This window comes from Cupressus sempervirens, chromosome 5 (genome assembly GCF_028749045.1).
Source record: "Cupressus sempervirens isolate cs-2001-9-10 chromosome 5, ASM2874904v1, whole genome shotgun sequence".
Classification (NCBI taxonomy): domain Eukaryota; kingdom Viridiplantae; phylum Streptophyta; class Pinopsida; order Cupressales; family Cupressaceae; genus Cupressus; species Cupressus sempervirens.
Window position 1 is genome coordinate 28,314,372 of NC_143122.1, and position 27,257 is coordinate 28,341,628.

The 27,257-nt window shown below is 36.7% G+C and overlaps 1 protein-coding gene across 1 annotated transcript in view; it reads left to right on the forward strand.

The window, feature by feature from the left end:
• LOC149554423 (putative magnesium transporter NIPA4) overlaps positions 1–27,257 on the forward strand; it is a 42,278-nt gene that overhangs the window by 8,622 nt on the left and 6,399 nt on the right. The window contains exons 4-8 of the mRNA XM_089828482.1: positions 14,838–14,928; positions 15,051–15,211; positions 15,381–15,508; positions 15,637–15,774; positions 19,840–19,932. Coding sequence (XP_089684608.1) covers positions 14,838–14,928; positions 15,051–15,211; positions 15,381–15,508; positions 15,637–15,774; positions 19,840–19,932 — 611 coding nt within the window. The remainder of the gene's footprint in view (positions 1–14,837; positions 14,929–15,050; positions 15,212–15,380; positions 15,509–15,636; positions 15,775–19,839; positions 19,933–27,257) is intronic.

Here is a 27,257-nt window from a genome sequence, read left to right on the forward strand (position 1 = left end):
ATGCCATGGTCACAACCTTAGCCTCTCTCTTTGCCTAGTCAACCCACTCAAGGTCACCATCAGTTAAGACAGGATCAATAGACTCATTGATCCATGTGGATTTTGGATCAATTTCCTCTCACATGATTAGGTTGGAGTCATTGTCCAAAATCTGTCTGGTTATAAGACAAAGATTGCAATGAACAAATACTAGATCATTCAACCTCTCCACAGACAGTCTATTTCGCCTTTCCAAGTGAATGTGCTTGAACATGCCTTAGTTGCTCTCATTAACTGAACTGTTGCATGGCTAGCTTAGTATGTGGATGACAATTTTTTGAAGGTTAGTGGTTGTTGCCCAAACATTTGTCACCATCTATCTGAACTAAGAAAAAGAGAAAAAAATCTGTCTCATTTCCCAACTTGAAGGCTAGATCATTAAATCAAATTATGCACTTGACACATTTCAGATTTCTACATGTCTATGCAAGCGCTTTTGCACATTTGGCTATTGAAAATAGATCATGTTGCATCATCAACCTCAATCTCGTATGGTATAGTTGTGGTATTAGTAGACATTTGTTGTACCACTGAATATAGTCCAATAAGATCCTCCTTATTCGCTTTGAAATCAATGCAAAAATGGAATGTCATATCGAGGTAATAAGCGGTTTCATGGATGGGCCTGTGAAGTTGGTTATGTCATCTCCTATAAATTGTCTCCCGAATGGGAACATACTTGTGCTCAAGTCCACCATACATAGATCTAATGGCCTACTTGGTCCTATCCATGCCCTCATATATGTAGCCCATAGAGGGCTTCTCCCCGTCAACAACTTGTAGAACTACAAGGTCCATAGCGACTTAAAGATATTGTTAAACATATACAATTAAGTTACAAGTGTGCATGAAAGTAAGCAAAACTACAAAGTTGCAAACAAAACAAAATATGCATATAAAATTATAAAAAGTAAATACTAAATATCAAACTCAAATAAAGTTACTGAAATGATTTCAGCACAAGGGTTTCAAAAACCTGACTCATCAAAAATGCAATCAGCCACATCTAGCCCTGCAGTGGTTGTAGCATAGGATGAGGAAGTCTACTCCTCACTTATGAACATACAAATGGATTTTAATATGATAAAATTTGAGGTGAATCTTGTGATACTAAGATGAGTCAACTCACTTTGCCCTGTGTATCGCCTCATTATGCTAAGGACTAATGCATGATTGTAGATAATTTTGCAGATGTTTTTGGCCCTATCAATGCATTATTTCACGAATTTTCACCCATTCAAGCTTACCAACATCCTCCAATATGCAGTCAAGGCACATGGGCGCACATGGAGACCAAATTTTTTTAGGTGTCTTTCCATCAAAAGTCTACTTGTAGTAACATAACTTGTTGCATTGCCTATCACTATCTACACCACATTTTCTTCATCCACCCCACGTATGGGTTCCTCAATAGCCTCACATAAGTATGTGGCTTTTTTCACGTGTGAGGAAGCATCAATGGACTTCAAAAACATGGTGGATCCTCAAAAATTGAAAATAAAGCAAAATAACTATCAATGATCAATCAATAAATCATAAATTACAAAATTCAAATATTAATTACTAAATCAAAATTTGAATTATTCAATGTAGTTAGGGAAGTAGAATGATCAATCACCTTTGCACTAAATATTAAAATTTAGGAGTGTCCTATTCCTCCCATTGGTCCAACCATCTGTTATGATGGTGTAACCCTTTTTTCTCCAAGACACTCATTGGTCCTCTACCTCAAATTTTATATTTTCAACCATTTCTAACAAAAGGGGGCCACTTAACTCACCATCAGTAGGGGCTATAAACCTCGCCCCACAAATGGTTACGACATCTATCATGCCTTGTCTATAAGGAGAGTTGTCAAAAATAGATTAAATAAGTACGTGTGACAAAATTATAACAATTCATTATGATTAATCATTTGACAAGGAAAAGTTAAAAGTTCAAATTATAAATTTTAAAATTTAAGTTGAAAATAGTCAAATAAAAAATAATTATTTGGTTACAATAAATTGAATGTTGCAAAAGTACCAAAACTTGCAAATTGATTTAATTGCAATATCATGGACCTCCTTGATCCAACCAATGCTCTCAAGTGAGGGTTGTGCATGGCACAAAATAATTGTCCAACCTAGATTCTCAGACTCTAGGAGTAAAGCTAGTAGTGTGACTAGAAGTAGAAGCACTAACACTAGTAGAAAAAGGGGAATGAAAGGAAGGCATAGAAGAACCCTCTCCAACACAATCTATACATGTAGATGCAGTGCGAATATGGATGGACGAGAACCAATATGAGCTAACTCCTCCAATTGCCTCTTCTTTGTTTTCTTTTGTTGCTAAGTTATCATATTCGCCTAGGCAACTACAAAGTTGAAAGTTGATTCATTTGAAATTCGAAGTCAGTTTGAATTTGATGTAAATTTATAATTTCTTAGAGACATTTGGTGTAAATTTCTCAATATGGACCTTGGTCGACTTTCCTTTCGTTTAGAGAAAGCATTGAACTTAATGCGTGAGGCCATGAAGAATTTCATGATTTTGAGTGAATATCAAACAAATTTCAGCAAATTTGGTAATGTGGATATTTGTTGACTTTCAACGGTAGTTTTTTAACTTCATTTTTTTCCAATCTAAACCTAAAAAGATGTCATTTTTGTAAACTCATTCTCATGTGGCATTTTTTTCTCACATGGCATTTTTGTCTCCAAATGAAATCCCATTTGGTCTTCCTTAGCGGTTTCTATATTAGACTTCCTCAATGGTGTCTATACATTTTTTAAGATTTGGTCTTCATCAACATGTTTACTGTTTTCCCTAGTGACATCCTGTTTGCCAACGTGTTCTTGTCTTCCTTAGCGTGTTTAGCATCATGTTAACAAGTATTCCTCAATGTGTTCAACCAGCAATAGCCTGTGGATTTTGAGCAACAACAATGTCTTCCTCTCTAGATTTTGAGAAAAGCTATGCTACAAGTCATACATACATACATACACACACACACACACATATATATATATATATAAAAGTGTATTGTATGAATGGAAACAGTTTATAAGTTTATAGTTTATACACATGACAATATAGGCTAATCACAGATACAAGCTCCGTTTTGATTACTACCAACACATGATTAGCCTATATTGAGATTTAGCCTTTATATGTATATAGATAATACACATCGAATATCATGTATTACTAATATTGTGATTTATGCATATATATAATCGGAATATCATGTATTGTTAGTAACAACGAGTAGGAAATGTTAGAAAGTATCATGAATCATTTTGTGTTTTTGCTTTGTTTGATCTTTGTAGATTCGAGGAATGGTTGCAAGTACTTCTAGCATTGGAAACCCTTGCTTCAAAATAGACAAATCCACCCCATTATGAAAAAATGTGAAAATAGTTCAGCTAATGCCAGGTGGAGGAGGTCATGTGTGGATTTGTAGCCATTGTAAAGAGGAATCTAGTAGTTCTTGTAGTGGAGTAAAAAAGGAATCAAATTTTGTACAGGGAAGTTAAGAGTTGACGGAGTGCTATGTAAAACTCTTCTTCCAAACTGCTTCAAAACTGCCACTCCCAATGAACCACTCATAGAGGGCCATCTATTCTTGCGTTCTCAAAAACTAGTTGCAAGTAAGAGAGCAATTGGGCCCTTGGAAACATCATTTCAAAATGAAGCTAAAGACATTGTTGAGCAAGCCATAGCAAGATGCATCTATACAAATGGATTGTCACTTAATGTTGTTTGCTCACTGTATTGGCAAAAAATGGTGAGAGCAATTATTGAGGCTTTAAAGGGGTTCAAGGGTGTTGGTTATGAGAAGGTATGTTCCACTTTATTGGATAGAGAGGTTGTTGGAATCACTGTTGTTGTTACGCCAAAAGCTTGAACTATTAATGAGCGTCACAACAACTAGAGACAAGGATCCACGAGAGATGTTTAAGCACATGTCACAAATCTATTAGGCTATGATAGACGATACCTTCACCTAGAAGGGATGGAGGCACCAATCTCCCAACAATCCCCCCCTCAGCATGACCCAAGGGATTTGAACTTGTAACTCGACACTTTGATACCACTTGTTGGAAGCACCGTTGCCATTACACCAAAAGCTCGAGCTGTCAATGAACGTCACAACAACTAGAGAGAAGGATCCATGGGAGGTGGTTAAACACATGTCACAAATCTGTTGGTCTATGTTGAATAATACCTTCACCTAGAGGGGATAGAGGTACGAACCTCCCAAAAAAGGTGTCCAATGTAGAGGCTTCCACGCAACCCATCAATGATTCATGAATCAAAATAGGTGTGATAATAGTATCTAATGGATAGAAAGATGCAAGAAATTGTCCTTCAGTGAATGTTATTGTAGTGTTCACAAGAAGAGCAACATTTCTAAAGATTGTAGATTGTGAAGGAGAGGTGAAGGACAGTCCTTTCATTGCAAACATTCTCATTCAAGCCATTGAGCAAGTTGGCTCTTAGAATGTTCTTCAGATGGTAATCGACAATGACAAGAATTGTAGGGCTTTCGACTTATTGGTTGAGATGTGCTTCAAACAGTTTTTTGGACACCTTGTGCTGTGCACTCACTCAACCTAATGCTGCAAAAAATTAGCACTAAGATTGTGTGGATTAAAAAAATGTATGACGAGGCATAAGAGATCCAAATGTTTGTCACGAACCACCATATGATGCAAGGCAAATTTATCCAATTTTCAAAATTGGAGCTCTTGAAGGTAAGTTCAATTGTTTAAAATTTAAACATGTTTTAGAAATCTAGTCACATTAGTTTAGTAAACTTTCTATGTTTTTATATTTTAATTTTAATCTTGATTTTGATTTATTATTGTTTTGATCTTAAAATAGATTTTCAAGACCCGCTTTGCCTCCAACTTTGTTATTCTGCGACACCTTGCCAAGTTTAAATAGGCATTGTTTAGAATGGTAATCAGTTGTAATTGGCGCGTATGGAGGCAAACTAATAGTGCCAAGGCAACTGTCATTACGGCATTGGTACTAGACGACTCTTGGTGGGATCGTGCTAAGTACCTTCTGAAGTTCACTGAGCCTCTAATAAGCATGATCTGATACACGAACATGGATAGGTCTTGCTTGGGTGAGGTATATGATGATTTTGACTCCATGGTTGAGGATATTAGAAATATCATAAATGAGAGAGAGAGATCCTGATGAAAATTTCTTCAAGGAGCTACAAGTAATAATGGTGGAGAGATGCAAAAAAATGACTACCCCTTTGCATCTACTTGCCTTTGCATTGAGCTCAAGGTTCTATAGCCAATCAGTCCTCTAGGGGAGTACCACAAGAGTTGTCCCATGCAAAGACCATGAAGTTGTTCAAGGGTAAAAGGTAGTCCTTTGAAGATTCTTTCCCCAACACCTACGATCTGCAGTGAGGTGTGAATTTATGAGTTTTGCAAGCACTGATGATTGTGGTCTTGAAGCTCTTGAAGACAAGAACAATGTTAATGCTCATAAATGGTGGTATTTCCATGGACAAATGTACCATCACCTATAACCCCATTGCCATCACAATTTTGTCACAAGTTTTAAGATTCTAATTTCTAAATTCTTGTTGATGAATATTCAAAACTCGGAACTCTCTAATTTCAAAATTGTAAATCTTGATAGGTTGCTAGTTCATCATCATCTCAAAGGGAATGAAGCACATGCTCCACCCACTCAATACAATGCAACTTACTAAACTACAAGAGGGCAGACAACTTGGTCCTTGTGCATTCAAACTTGAGGCTCACAACACACAAATAATATTTACAAAAAAGGGGAGGCAAAGCATTGGGATGTTGAACCAGAGTCTGCAGAGTTGGAAGCCCACTTTGATGCATATTCAATTGATGACAGTGATTGCAAGGTACTTAGTGATGTTGAAGTTGATCCTAAGGCTGAGCATGAGGCTGCTAGTACTGATGCTAGTGGCACTATTTGTGCCTATAATCTGCAACAGCATAATGATGACGATTTGTTTGATGATATTTGATCAAATATGATTGATTAAAAATGTTGACATTATTGTTTTTGAACTGAAACATTGATATGGTGGCGTATTTTAACATTTTGTTATGTCATTTGAACTTTATTGTTAACATAAATGGTGGTGTATTTTGCTAAGTTGCTTTAATATTAGCATAGTGGTTTTATGAACGTATTTGCTCTAGCATATTTTTTACACACACACACACACATATATATATAATATTATTTTTAAATCTTGTACGGATGAACCCTGCTAAAAAAATTTGAGTGAATCTTGAACCCGCATCCGAACTGACAACATAGTTTTGTTGTTCAAATGTTTCTAGTTGGACATAATAGAAACTAACTACCTCTGGAGTTGCTTCTTTACATGGCTCAATATCATGGCTATGTATTCCAAAATATGGTATTTAAATCTATCTATGCCACCATGATTAATTTTTATACAAAATTTACATTTTGTTTGCAATCTTGTTCTACCAAGAAATTTTCCAGTATATTTCCAACCCTCAGTCCTTTGACCTTGTCTATTAGGCTCAGGATAGATCAAGGATTAGGAGGAGACATTGGGAAAAAATATTGTTTCCAAAACATGGATGTTGCTGCAATAAGACAATTTCACAAACAAATTACTATTTGTGCGTTGTATGTTTTAAAGTTTCAAAGAAATAGAAAAAATCAACAATCCTTATGTTTGTGCATTATGTTTTATTTTTGAAAAATTTCAAAGTTCAAAGAAAGAATTTATAAAAACCAGCAAACCCTACATTTGTTTTAGAAAGATTTGTAAACGCACATTCACAACTTTTTCTAAATTCCTCTATTTGTCTTACAAATCTTTCACAACCCTTCATGTCTGTCCTCTTGCAGCTAGATGGATGAGAACTGCAACCACTAACCGTTTAAGAAAGAACCAAAATAACAATATGCTTTGTGAAATGACCCTAGCTATAAAGGTCACTAAATCCCAATATTGTACTGTGGCAATTCGTCAAATAATTTGCAAGTACTAAAATAACCCCGACCAAAATACTAAACTTCATGGGTTTGACATTTTGTCAAACAGTTAGCCAACAAGGGTTGTTTAACAAACTAGTTACAAACTGATGTCAAGTTCTATTCTTGTAATCAGAGTTGTACTAATACACTATGAGATTTGTCATGAATGGAGTAATTCCTCACATATTTCAAATGCAAAATATAATCATACCTTCAATGTTCAGGGAGGAAGTCTTATTTCAATCAAATGTTACTATGCTTGACCATAATCCAATTTCCAAACCATAGCCCTGACTTATTGCTTATTCGAAAACTGGATAATAACATGCTAAGGTTCCTGTGCTGTGGGTATGTGAGACTGCAGGGTGTAATGCTTGTTATTTATGGCTCCTCCGCATATGCTCCTATTCGCTATCCCCTGCCAAGAATACCGCGTGCTCTTCTCCAATCTTAGGCTGTAAGTCAGTTTTGGCACTTGCAGACGCTTCGTCTTTCGATACTCACCGGCCCTCTAATGATCTTGACAGATTAACTCCCTTGTCTGGGTCAAACCCTTTGTCCGATGCCAAACGGAGATTGCCTTCAGCCGGAGGTAACGGTTTAATATAGCGTTTCGTATTCTAATTCTGGCCATTGTGATCTCATGCGATAATCCTCATCTTCACTCTGCTAAGTCACCTTACTTCAGTCTTTTCTACTCCACTGGCGGATTGTGCAGCATGTTTCCTTGCAATCGAATCACCTTGGACATCGCCTACCAATGCTGTGCGATCTAATATATCAGAAACGACTCCTTTATCAATTAATTACTTCCGCCTTTGGCTTGGTATTGGGTAGCGTTTGTCACCCGAGTTTTTTAATGAATCTCGTCTTTTGCTTGCGGAAATACTGAATCGGGAAGCAAACCATTACAAATGTCCCACCCTTATCCAGTTTAAAAATCTCCAAATCAGTGATGGCTCATTCGATTATGCAAACTGTATATTGTCCTTTGTCCCACAAATCCCTCTGTGGAATTAACTGACTTTGCTGAGGGTCTGGATAGGGTCTCAAATGTTTGTCTGTCAATTTCGCTAGTCTTGTGCAAAATCTTCTATACGGAATATCTGCTATAACTTGATCTTTGCTGATCGGCCCAGACTTCGGCCTTAACAATATACGGAAATGCTGGCTGAAAAATGGTGATTAATACCGCTCTCGCTGATCCAACGATGAACAATGATGCAAGAACCACAAAATTTGTCTTAGACCCAATTTAATGCCCTGATGAAATGACTGGATGTCACCTCCAATCTGCAATAATTCGGATGATATTTCACACCCTCAAAATTGCGTACCAATTGAGAGTTATCGTTCTCAATGGCCAACTGTGACAATTGTAGAAACCCTAGGTTCCACAATGCACCCGTGATTGAATCACAATCTGAAAAATCAAAGAGAGATAATCAACTGTCTGATTCGAATGGAGCCCCGGGGTGCCTATTTATTCTTTTCCCGCCATCCTCTCCAGAGACTTCTAGAACCTTTTTGATATTATCTCTTAAGTGACTTTATTAAATACTTTTATAATCCAAGTCACTTTATTAAATATAAAGTTATTTATTTATTTAATTAAAATAATTAATTAGTCGTCCTTGGACAACCAGTATTAATTAAATTAATTAAATCGAACTGTCACCAAAAATTGGGGACATGACACTTTGAAGCTAGGTCTTGGTGTGAGTTACCATGCCTCACACTCTCAGAATCTTCTAGCTCTAATACCAATTTGATGCAAAGCATCTACCACAACTCAACAATCACCAAGGATCATGTTTATCCAACCATCAGTTTGTGTCGTAGACAACATATTAGAGACATTTTCAACATATTCGAATCAACCGTCAACTTTTTCAACCTCTATCCTCCCTAGGTTTCAGTCACAAGGCCTTATTCCAACAATTTGGCTTAAGGCAACATCATAATCATGAATTCATAACTTTAATCAACCAATCATCCTTAACAATAGGATCAATCCAAATCTTTAAACAACATAAGGTATAACTTATCAAGCATTCTCCATGAGAGTACAAACACACCAACTTACCTTAGAGTCCTACCTCAAGGCCTATTGGGCCTTGTGTTCACAGTCCACTTGTAGGCCATGCTTCCCATGAAGCCATCCTCCTTCCTTCACGTGGATTTACCATTACATGGAGATCTTCTTCAAGAAAATTACCAAACTTCCAACTGTCACCACGTTTTGCAGAGAAGTGACAGTTAGAGGACTGTCTAATCAACTTTTGTAATCAACCCTCTAACTCTCAGTCGCCCCTGCCTTCAATGCTTGACAATTACAACCTTTATAAGGACACTTTACAGTTTACAACTGCATAACCAACTTCAAGGACCGAATAGAAACTGCTTTTGGCAGTTTAACTACATATATTGTGCTTGAAAACAATTTGTCACATTGATAACTTCTGGGTTTTATACTCCAATGACCTCAAACCTTTACATGGACACTAAAAGCGATCTGATAAAGTCCAAATAAGACATTTGATATATTTTACAATACTCTTGGACACTTTACATAGTTTGACCACCTACTTGGTGCAATTTGCAAAATGCAAGATTTTGCAATATTACACTTTTGAAATTTTTGCAAATTGTTTCCATTTCAATACAGTATGATTTCATTTCTTCATGGACCTTCTAAAGACATCTAATTGAACTCCAATTACATCTGATCTCCCTTCTGTGGGTCCATTTGACACATTTCCACCTTATAGACCAATCAAGATCTCAATAGGACAACTATGACAACATTGTGCAAACACATTACATATTGATTCAATATGACTCAAGATGACATAACAAACTCAAATATGAATTAAATGAACCATTTCATGATTTTCAACCTTTTGATCCTCCTAGTATGCTTAGGTGCTCCTGCACCACATTTGCTCTGCCTCATCTTCACGTTTCGAAGGTAGTTGATCAGTGCTATCCATTATCCCTCCTTTTTTGCAATATTATGGCCACACTATCAATGCATAAAACCAACCTAGACAGACTGGGAAGACTCACAACTCTGATGCCATTATAATGTTCCCAAATAGGGAGAAAGGAAAAATACCTTCAAAACTATGCAACGGAAAATTCTGAAATACTAATTGCAAATAGATAAACCTTTGAATCTATTTTTAGGATATTTTTCTGTTTAATCTGTGAATCTATAGTAGTTTCTTGATTTTTTTAATATCAAAATGTTACAGTAAACACATTTAAACTCTCCAGAAATATCAAAACAACTTGTTATGCACACATGTATATTGTGAGGAGGGCAGGGGTGAATTAGCATATACCAATTTTGACTTCAAAACGATTGCAACATCAAATCCGTTACTGCATCTCAGAGTACCATTAAAATAATTATGCAAATGATAAGCACAGTCAGACACCAACAAATGAGAGCACCAAATTAATGTGAAAAATCACAGTGAGAAACTTGGATCTACTGCCAAAATCTAGCCTCTCAGAATGATAGTGAACCTACAATGATTTTGCAGGTGGCAAACCACAAGAATTTCAACCTAAGATGGAGATACCAATCCTAACTGGATTTGCAAGCACCAAGCTATGGGAGACCCTGATCCCTTATTTAAGAGCTGATTAGTAACACCAATAATGAGCCACCAAGCTCAATCACAAACAAGATACAGGAATTACAAAAGATTTATCACGTCAACCTTCCAAATGTGATTGTTATCATCTGTCTAATCTAATATGCTTTAAAGTACACTCTGTGTATAGGATATGCATCTTAGTTCGCATGCTTCTTCACATCTGTACTTATCTTTGTTAAGTATACAACTTTCACCACTTCACCACACTGGAATGAGACTGATTGGTATTATATATACACTCCAATATTAATTATTGCTTCATGTGTTTGGAAGCTGATTATAATGTATGAAAGTTGGCCCATAATAAATCACTTAAACGGTTATGTAGTTAGCTAGTCTTAACCACAAAATGTACCAGGAGTAAGAACATGCAATATGTTTCTCAATATCATCTCAAGTAGTCCCAAACTACCTTCACATTCTTCCTGTAGTTGGCACATGTTTCCTTTCTCTAGTGCATCCAACAAAAGCTCTTGCACAGTCAACAAGCCAACTTAGTGTACATTATGTCACCTAATGTGCTATATGGTTGACCAAAATCTCTAAAACTTGGATATAACATGGTTCATGTGAAACTTTTCTTCCAAACCGCAAGTCATAAGTGCCAACAATAGTAGAATGTGATACCAAAAACCATGAGGGTGCAACATAATGCAAATATTGTCTCTAAGTAACGGACCTCCAAAACCTATTGCAAACGCATTCAAATGTCCACAAATGCCTAATCAGGGGGAATTGATACTGGTACATGACGATAACACCAAGAGAGCCATCCAACAATACTAGACTTTGTGCTTCGTTGTACTTAGATTGTCTAACATATCACAGTCTCTTCGACATCAATGACAACACTATATTCAACACAACTTACATAATCTTTCTGAGATGAATGTAATGTTGGAAATAACAATGGGAAATTAAGTTCTGAGAGGGGGGGGAGTGAATCAACACTTAAAACTTTTTCCTCTTGAAACATATCACCAACATCCATCTCATAACTTAACATGTAAACTGAAATTACTCAACATGCATCACATCCATAGCATAAAATAAATAACACATAACACAATAAATTTGGTCACCCAGAAACCCTCTAATGAGAAGGTAAGAGTAGGTTGGGGATGATACCCACAAATCTTCACTACTGTAGCTGTAAAGTGTGGCCAATTATGGCTACAATGTGTTTGATCATAATCTATGATCTACCCTCTGAGAGGTCTGCCCTGTTAAAGGCTTACAAAGACTGTTAGGTCTCACCTTGTTAGAAAATTTAAACTTACAATAAAGTAATCACTCGGTTAAGAGATTTACAACAGCTTGTTAGGACTACTCGGTTAAGAGATTTGCTCTGTATCAACTATCACCTATTAGAACGATTCAGCACTGTGATCCTTTGATTAACACCTTGTTGCTTGATGTCAGATCTCCTCCTTGCTGTTTAAACCTTGATTCTCCTGATCAGATATGTCTCCTCTATCCTTTCACTTATTTACTTTGTTCTTCTCAAATTGATTCTGCAATGCATAACTTTGTTATAGCTATCTAAGTCACCATGAATGCCTTCTGAACTCTTAGCATTTGTCTCCTCGCACACTCATCTACTTCTTAGGGTTTAGCCTTCTTAAATAAACATTGGTGGTGATGGATTAGGTAAGAATCAACGGTTGTGGTTGATCCTTACCGCCTAAAGCTTTCCTCAATTTGATTGGTTGTATGTATTGCATAGGGATTTGTAATATGGCTCCGTACTTATCTTTCATAATCGAAAACATGATTATGTTGGCCCCAAAATGGTTTACATAGAAGTTTGTGCCATTACAAACATCTCTATCATAAATTGTTCACTCGACATCCAAGGGCTCTGATGCTCAGCCTTCAATGTGCTCTTAATGCTATAACTCGACTTCTGAATAGCTTGGCACACTCTGTTTGGTTGGCACCAAAATCACTCGGCACATACTATTTACTTGGCTCCCTCTATTGGCTCGACACTTGAATGACTCAGCACCTACCAGTGCTCGGCTTTAGCTGTCATATTACTCGGCATGTACTATTTGAACAATTATGCTTGGCATGCACTTTGCTGAATAATGACTAAGTGTTTTGTCACTACTTTGTCAAAACCAATCTACGATTAACATGTAACCGGTGGTATATAGATTAATATCTAGATACTCTGAAAATGCCTTCAAAACCCTAGTTGCCCTTGCCAAAACCCTTAGGAAATCAGTGCTGGGTCTCACCAAGACAATACACTTGTCCTTGTTATGTCAGGTTCAATGTTGCTCAAAAACATGTTTTAGTTTGCCCAAATTTGATTTTGATTCTTTTGGAGCACTCCTTCAAAATGGTCTCAAAAATGTGATAAGAATAAGTAGATTTGAAAATGATGTCTTGAGGTTTCATAGACCAAAGCCCTTCCACACCCCACTGACTAGGGGGAGCCCACATGTCTCTCCAAAATCAGGATTACTAAGGGTGTTAAACCTCAAGCCAAGAGATTGTAGTAGTAATAAAGAAAAGTCCGATTGAACATAGTGAGCTCCAAGGGAACCCTATATGTTATATAATGACTCTCAAAAGGATGATTGACTCTCAGCCCTTGATTCATTGCGAGCCCAATACATTGTTCCAAATGCAAACCTAAAAATTGAGCCATTAGGCTTCTTATTTTCCAACACCCCTTGACCTTTTTGGCACATGTTTAATAAAATTTACTTTAAAACAAAGAAACGTGAATCGGAATCGGATCGGAATCGGCAAGGCCGAATCGAATCGTGAATCGGCAATGAATCAGCGATGAATCGGCAAATTTGAAAAAACCCTTTAAATTTAAAGATTTTAACAATTTAAAACTTATTTCATGCACCCTTTATTGAATATAACTTAAGCAAACTATAACATCATCAAATAGAAGTTAAAACTTAACATACATAAACATGAAACATAAAATCCATCACATACGTAACTATGTTATCTAAAATGTAAATTGTAGGCTAGCTGAAGTAAATAGAAATCAAATGATCATAATGATTTAAATCATAGAATGTATGTAAGATGATCCATAAGACATCAAATCATAAATTTATGTAAGAATCTAAGATGAAGATCCGTGAAAGTTTGAAACTTTGAAACATATGTCTATCAGTATCAATGATTCAGTATCAATATCTGTAAACAAAATATAAAAACAAGGCTCCAGCTCAAGCCTCAGGCTCATAGTCATCATCATCCTCAACATCATCCTCAAGCTCGGCTACAGCCTCAGCCTCAGCCTCTGAGTATCCAGTCTGCCTAGTAGCAAGGCGTCTAATGTAGGTCCTAGAGGACTGTCGAGCCATATCTCCCGCATATAAGATGGGCTCACGAATGTCGCTAGGGCCTGTGTCTGTGCGTGCACGTGTGCGTCTACCAATGCCTGAAGAACGTGCTTAGAAAGCAAATAAAACATGTGTTTTTTTAAAAAAATTGAACTTTCTATCCTTGCTGCCGCGGCCGATTTCTGGAGATTCACGATGGCGATTTTGGCGATTCAGGCGATTCACAAGAAAAAATTGCCACCAGCGATTTCCGATTCCAAAAAAATCGGGAGCCATGAATCTTATCGCGATTTCGGCGATTTCGGCGATTTCATGGCGATTTTTGGAACTATGCTTTAAAACATGCATCTTAAGCCATTAAACTAAAAAGGGGGAAATATTAATTCTTTAGGCTAAGACTCACTTAAGTTGCATAAGAAGACACCACAACTTAAAGTCACTTATAAAAGATGTGTGCACAACTTAAGAATAGAATAGAGAACTTGCTAAAGACTAACACTTACCCAATAATGCTCTAAGTCCTTTTCTTCTTGGGCATACAAAGCAAAGGATAGACCATGCATAGTTAAGCCTCATGGATTGAGTTGGGTTCATTATAGTGTGATCCAAACTGTTGATATAAATTTAAAACGTTGCTACAGTTTTTCTACAAGCTTGTTGTCTCATATATGATCACTTTTATTTCCATTTTATATGCTGCTGAAAGTACTTATTATGTTTTAGGCACATAGATTTTTCAAAATTTACACAAAATAATCGAACAAACTAATTGAATCTCACGTGCTCCATTGAACAGTGATTGTTGGAGAGGTTGCAAATTTTGCAGCCTATGCATTTGCTCCAGCTATTCTAGTCACCCCTTTAGGTGCACTCAGCATTATTATTAGGTATGGAGACATGTTTATGATCTGATACTTTGTTTTCTGGACGGTATTAGAATTTGTAAAAAAACATCTTGACCAAAGTGGGATAAAAGGTGAAGGACTGACAGTTTTACTTTCTTGTGCAGTGCAGTACTTGCACATATCATACTGAGGGAAAGGCTACACATATTTGGTATTCTTGGTTGTGTTCTTTGTGTTGTTGGCTCCACAACGATTGTCTTGCATGCCCCTCAAGAACGTGATATTGAGTCTGTTAAAGAAGTGTGGGATCTTGCAACTGAACCAGGTAACAGGTCTTTGGACTTAAGCTTCTGGCTTCTTTTAGGTGATTATTTGTACGTGCTTGTTATTCTAATATTTATTGAAGCATCTGAAGTATTTTTTTCCTTTATTTACTCCATTGGTCACCTTTGACTGGAATTCTGATAATTTGTTATTTTTCATCTTGAAAACAGCATTCTTGTTATATGCAGCTGTGGTAATTGCAGCTACTTTGGTTCTTGTGTTCCATTTTGTTCCACAATATGGGCACACTCATATTATGGTATATATTGGTGTTTGTTCCCTTATGGGGTCTCTTTCGGTAGGTCTCACTAGTCATTCCTAATATATCAGACTTATGGATGTCTTATACATCAGTTTCTTTGTTTTAATTGTGATGACTTTATATCAACTTATGGTCCTATTCTTATCCCTGTTTTCTTGTCACAGGTTATGAGTGTCAAAGCGTTAGGAATTGCTCTGAAGTTAACATTTTTGGGGCTGAATCAGCTTATATATCCACAAACTTGGGCATTTTCCTTGGTAGTGGGTATTTGTGTTATAACTCAAATGAATTATTTAAATAAGGTAATTCCCTTCCTCATGAAATCTTGTTATTCATACAGATTTATGAACTCTATGAAAAAATAAAGCACTGATAAATTTATGTTTGAGAGTCTATTATTAGAGACTTTATCACTCTCTATTCTTTCTGTATTGTTTATGGTTTAGAGATATTTTATCACACATTTGTGCAAGTATGACCCATGAAAGACTGGGTAAACTTATTAGATACAGTTGGTATGAAATGTTAAAAGACAATCCTATAAAACATGAACTTAAACAAACATAAACAAAGAGAAAATACATACCCATTTTAAGAGAAAAAATTCTATCTTTCCACACCTAGGACTATCTCTTCAGCTCATAATTGTAGAGTTGCTGCTCTCTTTAGGCTGAAAAGCATTTTTTGAGAAGCGTGGAGGATTTCTAGAATTGACTTTTGATTGTGAAATTTATATCTTTTCAGTTACTGATATCCTTAAGCTTCTTCTTGTTTCTTTTCATATCCTACTAGTTTGAATTCTCTTTTTAATATTGGTTCCAACTTGATGGAGTTTATTTTCTTTTTACGTAGGGTGTGCCATCAAGACTGTGGATGCTTTATTGTTGTGTGGGGTTGAGATAAATCTCTCTTAGGATGTTTCATGTTGCTCCCAAGTAGCACACTTAGGAATGCCCTCAACAATGTTCTATACTAATATTTTAATGCTTCAAAACTTGGAGGCATGTACTATAAATAGATTAGGTCATTACAGGTCAGCTTATTATGGTCGGGGATTTGCATCTGGCTCCCTCTCTTACACATATACTCCATTACCATCACACCACAATTGTTTGTACCATGAATGGGATTTTCAAGTTTTATTGAGTTATTTTGGTTTCTTGTATGGTTTTACATGGTTCATATCTTGGCCATTGTTGTATGCATTATGCAATATTTGAAAAAATCTCTCCATTTCTACATTGGATATCACACTTGTATTTGTACCCATGTCCATATCCTAGAGAAGTATCTATGAAGTAAAATAGTAATATATTATGGATCATGTAATATATTGTTTCCTTTTATTATGAATGGTATAGTTGATATCACAAGAATTAGTGTTATATTCTTTTCATTTTTTAGACTGGAAAACTTCATCATTGAAGAATAGAGGCATACATGTTGTATGATAAATTAAAATACATTCTCCTATGTCATTTTTATTTACTTGGTATCCATGATCATAAGGAACCATGGTTTTCTTATTTGTGAATATCTTGAAGACTATAAGTTGGTTTTGTCTAGGAAAGAAATTAAGACAATATTGAATACGATATGATTTACAGCTACTTTTTGCTTCACGTGCTTACAAGAGGAAAATTGTATTTCCTACCTTGAAATGGTGCTACTACAGAGTAGATAAAACAATTCTTGATGGTAATTCATTGGATTCCATTATAATGTATAGGTGTGGTTGGAACTAATAATTTGTGAGGGTTTTATCTACATTGAAAGGTTAATAACATGGCCAGTAATGTTATCTTTTATTGTGTTGGTGAATTTCTTGGCCTATTGCCTCTATTTAAGTTGTGCCTCCTTGTCCCCACTAGTGTCCATGTGTTACATTCTTATAGCATTGCACTAACTCTTTGTACTGCAAGGCTCTTATTTCTTGAGTCTCTTGAAATGTGGCAATGTGCTTTGTTGTTGTGTGCACAGACAGTAACTAATGTGTTTGACGATAGTGTGGCACATTGACTCCATGTGGCATTTTCTTGTTTGCATCAGAAATAATTTCTAGTCCATTGCATGTTCGTGGAAGACGCAAAGTCTTGATGGATTGTCCCATTACTTGACAAATGCCACAAAATAGTTTTTTTTCCAGATAGTTTTCTTATGTGTGACATTCCACCTTGCACTTAGTGCAACTTAATTCTTCAGTTTCTTGTGAAATTTCATTCTTGGCTTTTAGCTCTTTTATCATTCTCATCATGTTCTACTATAAGGGCTTGAACCATCTTTGATTTTCCATTGCTACTGTCTTCTATGTTCTTCTCATCAGCTATCTTCTACTCCCCTCGGGAGGATGTTTTTTCCTCACGCTTGATGTCCATTGCCCTATTGTAGGCATCTGCATGAGGATGGATACACTACTTTCTTCTTTTTACACAATGAGGAAATCGATCCCTTGATGAACCATTTCTTCTTTAGTCCATCATTTGGCTGGTACTTTAACTTCACCAACAATCCTTTGAGCCTGTGATAGTGAGCTTGTACATTCTCATTCTTCCTTGCTTGGTATTGTAGATCTGTGCCACGATCTTATCTTCATCTCGCAATAGTTTGAACTCTGCCTCAAATGCTTTCTTCAACACATTCCATTAGGTTGTAGATGTTGCTTTAAGTTTCATGAACCAATCTATGGCTATATCCCATAGTGCTGTTGAAAAATGCTCCCAGCCAATAGTCCTTGTCTTCCTGGCTACTTGCTGTTCATATGATTTCACATGTCTTCCATTATCTCCTAGGATCTTCAAATGCATTTCTCGAGAACCTTGGGAGTTTCAATTATTCCACATTCAGACTTGTCAAGAGAGTCACCATTTTCTAAACCCGCTTTTGTCCTTGTGCACTGGGTCAGGTTGGACTGTTTTGACCTCTATTATCTGGTGCTTTCTCTAGCCTTGGCCATGTATGAATCCTCTACACATCCTCCTTTAGCATCCCTTGCACTTTAATTATCTTGAGACTCATTCGTGCACTCCATCCAAGGGTCTTGGTTTGCTTTCTCCAAAATGAATAGTTTCTCAATTCTCAATGTTCCTTATGTCTCGATCAATTCATTTCTGAAGTTTCTTTCTTCCTCATCATCTAATGTTTACTATAGAGATGAAATCCTTGCTTGATCAACGAGGTCTTGATATACTCTGCTAGGGGGTGATAGGTGTCTGAATATCTCCTCCTACTTGCTGCTCACATGTTCTACACCGAAGGTCTTACTTTCTTCCTACTACTCTGATTGACGTTTCAGCATTTACTTCTTAGCAGGCTTGGGCTTTTTATTAAGAATCCTCCATTTTCTTCGACAACTCTTCTTAGTTACCATCACCATTTTCCTTGTTCTCTCAGTTAAAGAGATCTTCTCATTGATCCTTTTGTCTCTTTGTGATAGCTTGGAATTTGTGTCCTGTCTTTGTTAGGTGGTACAGGCATTAATTCTAGGGGATATGTCTCCTATTGGTGTCACATTCTTCTTCCAGCTGCTTCCTTTCTTACCATCGTGCTATTTGTTGCCTCCGTTGCTCCTGATTTCCCTTAACCTGAAGGTCTTGAAGGATGATAAAGATGTGTGCAATAAGTCTTGGCTATTTGTGGACGATGATCAACTTCTGAGTTGATAGTGAGATTTCTGTACATGGTGTCTCAAGGGACCTCTCTCTTGAAAGCTTCTCTCCAAACATGTATTATTTAATGAGATGGCCCACAACTTTACCAGGCACTATGTAAGTTGATATTCCATTCCATGCTGGCTTGTATCGGTCTGTTAACTTTCTGTCCCATTACATTGCCGTGATTCCTATCTGAGTTATACTTTGCCATAGTTTGAATCGGCAATAGCGCCAAATGCTTACTCAGGTATCCTACTTGAATTATTCATAGAGTAGACAGAAATAAGAGAATACTGTTAATTGCTTGCAATCATATTCCAGAAAGATGTGTCTTTATTCTCATTTATAGGATATATATATACACAAAAGCTTCATATATACAATTGCCAACTACAAGTTAAAAATATTTGGCATCAAAGATGCTGTGATGTTCCTGAAAGATATTGGATCTGGCACTAATAATTTACTCTGAAAGTACTGTTATCTAAATTAATTTATAATATATAGGATGTGATCATGACAATTCTTTTTTACTTCATGCCTATAGTAACATATTGAATTTTGATATTTGATACATCGGATAAAAACTTCTTTCAAAAAATGCAGGCTAGAAAATGCTATAAGGTTGATCAATCACTGAATCCTGCACCTCATGTGTATTTGATTGGAAGGTAAATATGTAATATCTAAATAATCTCGACATACTATGCATTGCAGGCACTCGATACTTTTAACACAGCAGTTGTTTCTCCCATCTACTATGTGATGTTCACATCATTTACCATACTTGCGAGCATCATCATGTTCAAGGTAAGACCTGTAGTAATTAAGTAAAGATACTTTGCACGGTGCATGGTTAACACAATCAGTGATGCAATTGGATTCTTTTGCTACCTAATGATGTGCTAAAATAAGGAATTAAATTTAAGATATTGTATCTGGTCTGGCAATTGAGATTAATTTGTCAAATTTCACAGTTTCCAAATTTTATGCAAGGTTATTTTCAAAAAATTAATATTTGCTTCTGATTCTACAGTATGACATGGCTTGCGTGGCATGTATTCTAAAGATATCAAACATTTTTAAACCCATACAGCAATAATAAGAATGAATTATTCTATAGCTTTACTCTTGTTATTGTGCAAAAGTGAAATGGAATACTATTGCTAATGTGCTTGGGGTTGGTGCAAGATTTTCTGCTACTTTCTATTTCTTTGCTGTCTTAATCAAGTAGACTGAGGTTTAAGTTGTCTTATGACTGTATGTGAATGAAATGACCATTCTTTGGAATGACTATCGTCTGTACAATAAAGTAAATGCTTTACTGGTGGTAGATTTAGTGCACTAAATAATGTAAGCAAATTTCTAGGGCAATGGGGAGGATAGGTCATGAAAGATCTGATTGTTGTCTGAACTGTATTCACCATTGACCGAGGCCATAGTAGAACTACTGGTATCCGGGTTCTTGATATTATCATGTTTTAATCTTTTCCATCCAGAAATCTCCCTCCCTCCCTCCCTCTCTCTCTCTCTCTCTCTCTCATTTTATAAAATTTCATATACTTGTTATTTGGATGTATCTTCATCATATTATATTAGGGCTACTTGAAAACGTTGTATCTGTACTTGTCCTTATAATTACTGCATTCAAAGAGTTCAACTCTAGGAAGGTAAATACTAGAAGTTATTTGGAAATTTGGAAAATTTCTATAAGATAAGATAAATTTATTAATGTCCAACAAGAGAACACAAAAGGGTCTTAGGGACTAAAAGCATACAATGAAGGCAACCACCAACAACAGAAGCATCAAACAATGTTAGAGAAAAAGAAAGAAAGCAAAAGAGCCAACAAGGGAAAGATTAGAGGTCCTTCCTAGGTGGAAAAAGTTCAATACCGAAGGATAAGATCCAAGGTTTGGTGAGCTATGGATTGACTAAAAATACCTCTGGGGTTGGACTGCTGTGGCTGAGTTAACCCGCTGCGAGGCCTCAAAAGCTTGGTGCAAATGAAAGTAGGAGGGTTGAGTGGCCGCTTCATGCCCCAAGCAGGAGCCACTGTCAAGAAAAAAGAAGTGATAAGCTGGTCTGAAGTCTGTCTTGAAGGGAATAGATCCCTCCTGGAGGTAAAGAGCAAGACACCATTGATTGATATACCTAACAAAAGATGAGAGGGTTCTGCACTCTTTGAATAGGTAGTGAAACCTCCCCTTGATCTCCTAATAGGTGGGACACCAGAAAATGAAGTGAATCTTTGTCTCGGTCTTTGCCAAGTTACGAAGGCGACAAATCTCCATGTCAATCTAATAGTCCGTTTGGATGAGGAGCCAATGTGAACCAACCTTAAAGGAACCCAAGGAGATGCAGAAAGCATGAATTCAATGCCGTGACAAGTAGGAAGGACATACAATGACCCCTTCCTGAATATCCATAAAGTGCTTAGCATAAAAGGCCATCCTCAGTCAGAGACCACCCAACGAATTGCTCCAGGTCATAATAATATATTGTCCATAGAGGTCAAGTCTAACATGTTTCCTCAACTTCTGTTTGAGGGAAGGAGGTGAGTGGGAGCATCTAGAGAGAACTGGAATGGAGGGATTTGATCAGTCTTGATCCCGATCGAGCCCAACAAAGCAAAAGTTTGGGTGTACCAACATTGGGCTTTGCCATTAGGATTGGAACCAACAACAACCATTGAAGAACAACAAGCCAAGTATGAGTAACTGTAACGACCATCAACAAAATCAACAAAACCCTGAAGACATTGAAGGAACTGGACTAGGTCAAAGATGGCCCTAAGCGTGAAGGGATGAGCAATGAACTCAACCAAAATAATGTCGTGAGGACTAAATCGATGACATATGATGGTGCACCAAGGAGAAGGGTTTGGACCCTCTCAATCGAGGTCCTATCGATATTCGGGAAAGAGAGCCCCCAAATATAGAGCCATAGAGAACAATTGGTCTGATTAAGGAGTCCAAAAGGGACAACATGGACATAGTGTCCTGAAAGTGATGTTTGAAGCACTATTACTCTAAACTAGCCAAAGAACCTAATCCCTTGTTGACCCTGAGCTTAATAACATGTCTTAGACTGAAATTGGGTCTAGAAAACTTGAACCCCAGATAAGTGTAAGAGGATGCAATCTCAATCTGAGGGCCTTAGAAATAGCAGTGAAGATGGGAGGTCTTCAAGAAATTGAAGATCATCACTTGGGTCTTATCCATGTTCACAACTAATTGACTCAAGTCACAAAAGGAGGCCAAACCATCAAGAAGTTGTTGAAGACCCTTTGAGGAGGAGGCCAAAATAACTACATTATTTGCAGACAAAAGAATGGAGATTTGGACCTAGTCCAAATAACAACTGTCACTAGGGAGCGAGGAATCCCAGAGGAAAGCCTCAAGCTCATCAAGGTATATGCTGCATAAGGTGGGAGAGAGAGAGCAACCATGCTTCACGCCAATTGGAGAATCAAATTTAATTATCAACATTCATTGTAGAAGAATGGACCTAAAGAAGTAGTCTCAAAAGACTTAGGGTCCTCTCGCCCTTTTGGGTGGTGTGCTTTCCTAGGTGGTCCCTTAGGTTGCTTTGGCCTCATGGACGTTATTAAAATCATTCATTCATTCATTCAATCCCTACAAAGTGATGAACCTGCCCACCACACTAGTATAATATCATAATAGTTGCTAGGAGAGTTGCATAAATCCCAATGTTCTTTGACTCTAAAAAAGCGCCACACGGGGAATAGAATCAAACGCTTTGCGAAAGGCTACAAAACAACAATAGACTTTCGTTGAGGGGTGCCAAATCTCCTCAATGATAGTCCCCAATGTTAAAATATGGTCCATGGTCTAAAAATCGATGCAAAAGCCGACTTGATCCCTCATACGACAATGTTGTCTGTCGAGCTCTCTAGATAAAATAGTGTACAACACTTTAGCATAGAGTTTGGCAAAAGTGTGCCCAATCATGATAATCTTGTAATTGTTGAGGTTTGAAATGACTCGACAATTAGATAGATAATGTGCCTCGAAAAAGAATCAAGAAAACCAACCGAAACCACTATTAAAGAGCATAGAGAGGAAGAAACCCAAAACCATACAACCAAGCTTGAAGAGTTCCGCTTGGAACCCTTCTTCATTTGATGTCCTGTTGCAACTCGTGGATTTGATTGCCTGGGAAATGTTGGAGAAGGTAGATTTGGACCAAATCAGACTAATCTGTTTCTTGTGAAGGGTTTCGATAACTGGTTGAAGAAAGGGAAGAGGTTGCAAATTGTAGAAAATAGCAGAAGAAGTACAAATCCATGATTGGAGGTTTGCAATATCTAACTCAAACAAGACCAGATATAGAAAATGCAGTTAGTATAGTAGCATGATTTCAAGCAGACCCTAAGGAATCACACTATGTAGCAGTAAAAAGAATATTTAGGTATTTGAAGGGTACACTTGATTTTGGGTATATCAAATGACTTTACTCTATGTGCATATACTGATGTGGAATGGGCAGGTAGTATGGATGAACAGAAGAGTACAAGTGGTGGAGCATTTTTCCTTGGAGGAAGATTGGTTTCTTGGCTAAGCAAAAAACAAAATTGTATTTCACAGAGTACAGCAGAAGAAGAGTATGTAGCTGCAGAAAACAATTGCAATTAGATCATGTGGATGACACAGTTGCTAAGGAATATTGGGATAGAGTTTTCAGAACATGTTATCATACATTGTGATAACATAAGTACAACATGTCTAAGAATCTTGTCTTACATTCTAAGACAAAGCATATATCAATTATCATATTCTGAGAGAGAAAGTTGCAGAGAAAGAAATCAGATTAGAGTATGCTAATACAAAGGAGTAGATTGCAAATATTTTTACGAAGCCTTTGCCTAAGGATACAGTTGAGTATTTGTGAGGTATGCTTGGGGTTATGGCCCTACCTACTTCAGAGTGGGTGATGCAGAGATTGTATCAGTCCAGTGGTACAAAGCACTATTGTTTATCTGGATTGAATGCTGATGCTTCCTTTATGGGGGAGTATCTGTGATTGAGCGGAGTCATGAAGGATTCTTGGTAGGTGGTATTGAACAGTGTCTTTGGACACTTGAGCTAGTTGAAGACTTTGAGCAGCTAATTGACATAATGATGCCTTTTTCATTGATGTCAATGGGAGAGAGAGTGCATGAAAAACATCTCCTGAATATTGAGGAGAGAATGCATGGAAAGATAAGCATACAAAATGGGGGAGTTTCATGAAGAAAAGATAGATTTGATGTCAATGGGGAGAAGAGAAGTTTATCAATGGGGGCGTAGTAGTTGTTCCTAAGAGTTTCAAATTTGATTGATGAAGAATATTTGAAAAGATGAGAGTAGTAGCAACAACAGAGTTGAATTTGGTATTCTTGGAACTTAGATGTTTTTCATCTATGTTGCCATCAATGCCAAAGGGGGAGATTGTTACCATGAATGTTGATGATATTCCTATGGGGGATTACACTAGCATTTTTGAGAGACAATTAGCATGACTATGTATTGCATTCATGACTATGTTTGTCATTGATGTCAACATACTGTGAAGAATGGTAGAGTAGCAGAAAGAGAATGAGGTCGTACGGATTGTGTATTGATGATGAGGTCAAATGCAGTTGAGGATATGTTCTATAGTGTGTCCTAATGACATGGACAAGTGCACATGCATGAAGTCAAAAACAAGTGAAAAAAATTAATGATTTATAGAAGATAGTGTGCAGACAGAGTACTTGAGAAGTGGTTTCTGGTGTTCGGATTGTATCTCCTAACAGAGATAGAATTGTGATGAGCGAAGTTAGACAATGATAGTAGATAGCTTGATGATGACACCAGTGAGTGCACAAGGGTCGAGTTGCACATGTGAAAAGTTGTGAAGGTTGTGAGCCGACAATGTTTTATAATTGTGAAAAGATGTAATGAATTATATTATCTTAATGAGGTCCTATTGTAGTTAATTGGGAAAGCCTCAAGGTCAACTCAATGAATAATTTTGAGGACATGGTATAAAGGAAAGTTATTTTCATTGTGATGAAATGTGCATGTATGAGTTGTAAGAGAACTTGTATTGGATTTGTGAAGATTGGTAAATGCGAGTAAGCAATCAAAGGGATCATTGTGATGTGAAGTTAGAGATCTAGTATTGAGATTAGAGAGGTATTTGGTGCGGTATTGGCACGGTGAGAGGATAGAGCAAGAGTTCGAGTTGTTGAGATTAGTTGCATTTGTATTATTCTGAAAGGAATAATACAAAGGGCAATTGGACAATGAGTTTGATGGTCTTGCCCCTAAAGCTGTTTGGACAGTGGGTCTATCTGCCTTCTACAACACCTAATAGGGTTGGAATCTCCTCACAGGGATTCAAAGTCTCCTAACAAGGACTAATATGTGCTGAATGTATTTCATTGGCTCCTAATAGAGTCCATCCTCTTACAAGGAACTTATATATTAGTACATCATTTTGTGGGTACCATCCCCATCGAGGTTTTCCCTATGATCAAGGGTCTCTCTAGTTAACATATTTGGTGTTATTGTGTATATGTATCTGCTTATGGTTGCTGATTATATGGATCACATGTTTAAGGATAAATAAGGTTGATAAAAGTTGTATTGATCTGATAACTGATTCACCCCTGCCCCCCTCTCAGTTATTTTGGTGGACTTTACTTTCTAACACAATTCTTCATTCATGTCTTTTGATCATTCATTAAACTTAATTTTAAGAAATTACTTATATATACACCTATATATTTTATTATTTTATTATTTTAATTTTATTAGTAAATCCTATTTTAAATTGGGGGTATTACAAATCTATGGAGTATTCTATTACTTATTTATACCTCCCTGTTTGAAGAATTCCTTAAAACTGTTTGAAGATAAATCCATTTCCATTATCAGATCTTACAACTTTCATCTCTTTACTTAATTGCTTCTCTACCAAGGATTTTGAAATGTCCTGTTCTGATTTTTATATCAGACTTAAAGCCTCTTAACAGATTTTAAATCAAACAACCAGCATTTCAAATGATTATGCAAATTTCTCCAAAATACCCAAATCAGGTATACTTGAAACAATGCCAAAAGCTCCACAACTTCACATATTATTAATAAATTTGAAAGTAAATATTTCTAACAAAATTTTGGCAGCATAACGGCCTGTAAAATGACACTTCTAGATCTGCAAAAGCATTTACACAATAACTTTAAAATGGAGTTCAAATATATAACCCATCGGGCTCCAAAACAACAAAAATATATAACATATGATGAGAGGTATTGCAACAATACTCCCCTAGATGCAATCATTTCACCCAAGCATGTTACTTATTTGAAACATAGTTCCTCAAATATCTCTCTATCCATTTATTAATTATTAATGTTTGTCCATCTGTTTGAGGATGAAAGTTGGTACTAGGAGCAAGTTTTTTTTTTTTGTCAAATGAAAGAATTCCTTCCAAAAAGAGCTAAGTAATCTACTATATCTATCACTGACAATGTTTCTATGCAAGCCATGTAATTTGAAATTTTCCTTGAGGAACAATTCTGTCACTTGTGATGCCTTGAAATCAGATGTGATAAGAAAAAAATGTGCATACTTAGCCTACCTATCACCACATATATGCAATGCTTATCTTAAACACTATCTCTATCACTGACAATGTTTCTAGGCAAGCCATGTAATCTGAAAATTTCCTTGAAGAACAATTTTGTCACTTGTGATGCCTTGAAATCAGATGAGATAGAAAAATAATGTGCATACTTAGTTAGCCTATCTACCACCACATAAATGCAATGCTTAACTTGAACCTTGGGCAAACTAGTGATGAAATCCATAGAAATACTTCAGCATTTTTATTCAAGAATAGGGAGTGGTTGCAACAACCTTGCTCGAAAAATCTGCTCACTCTTGTTTGTTGGCATACCACACATTCCTTAATGTGTTTGAGGACATTCTCCTTCATACCCTTTCATACAAAGTGCTCTCGAATCTTCCTATATTTCTTGAAATATTCTTGGTGACAAGCCAATGGTGTGTCATGAAAGGCCGATTACAATCTTCCTTTGCATTTGAGAGGGGCAGCTCCCTTGTATGATAGGTGTATTTGA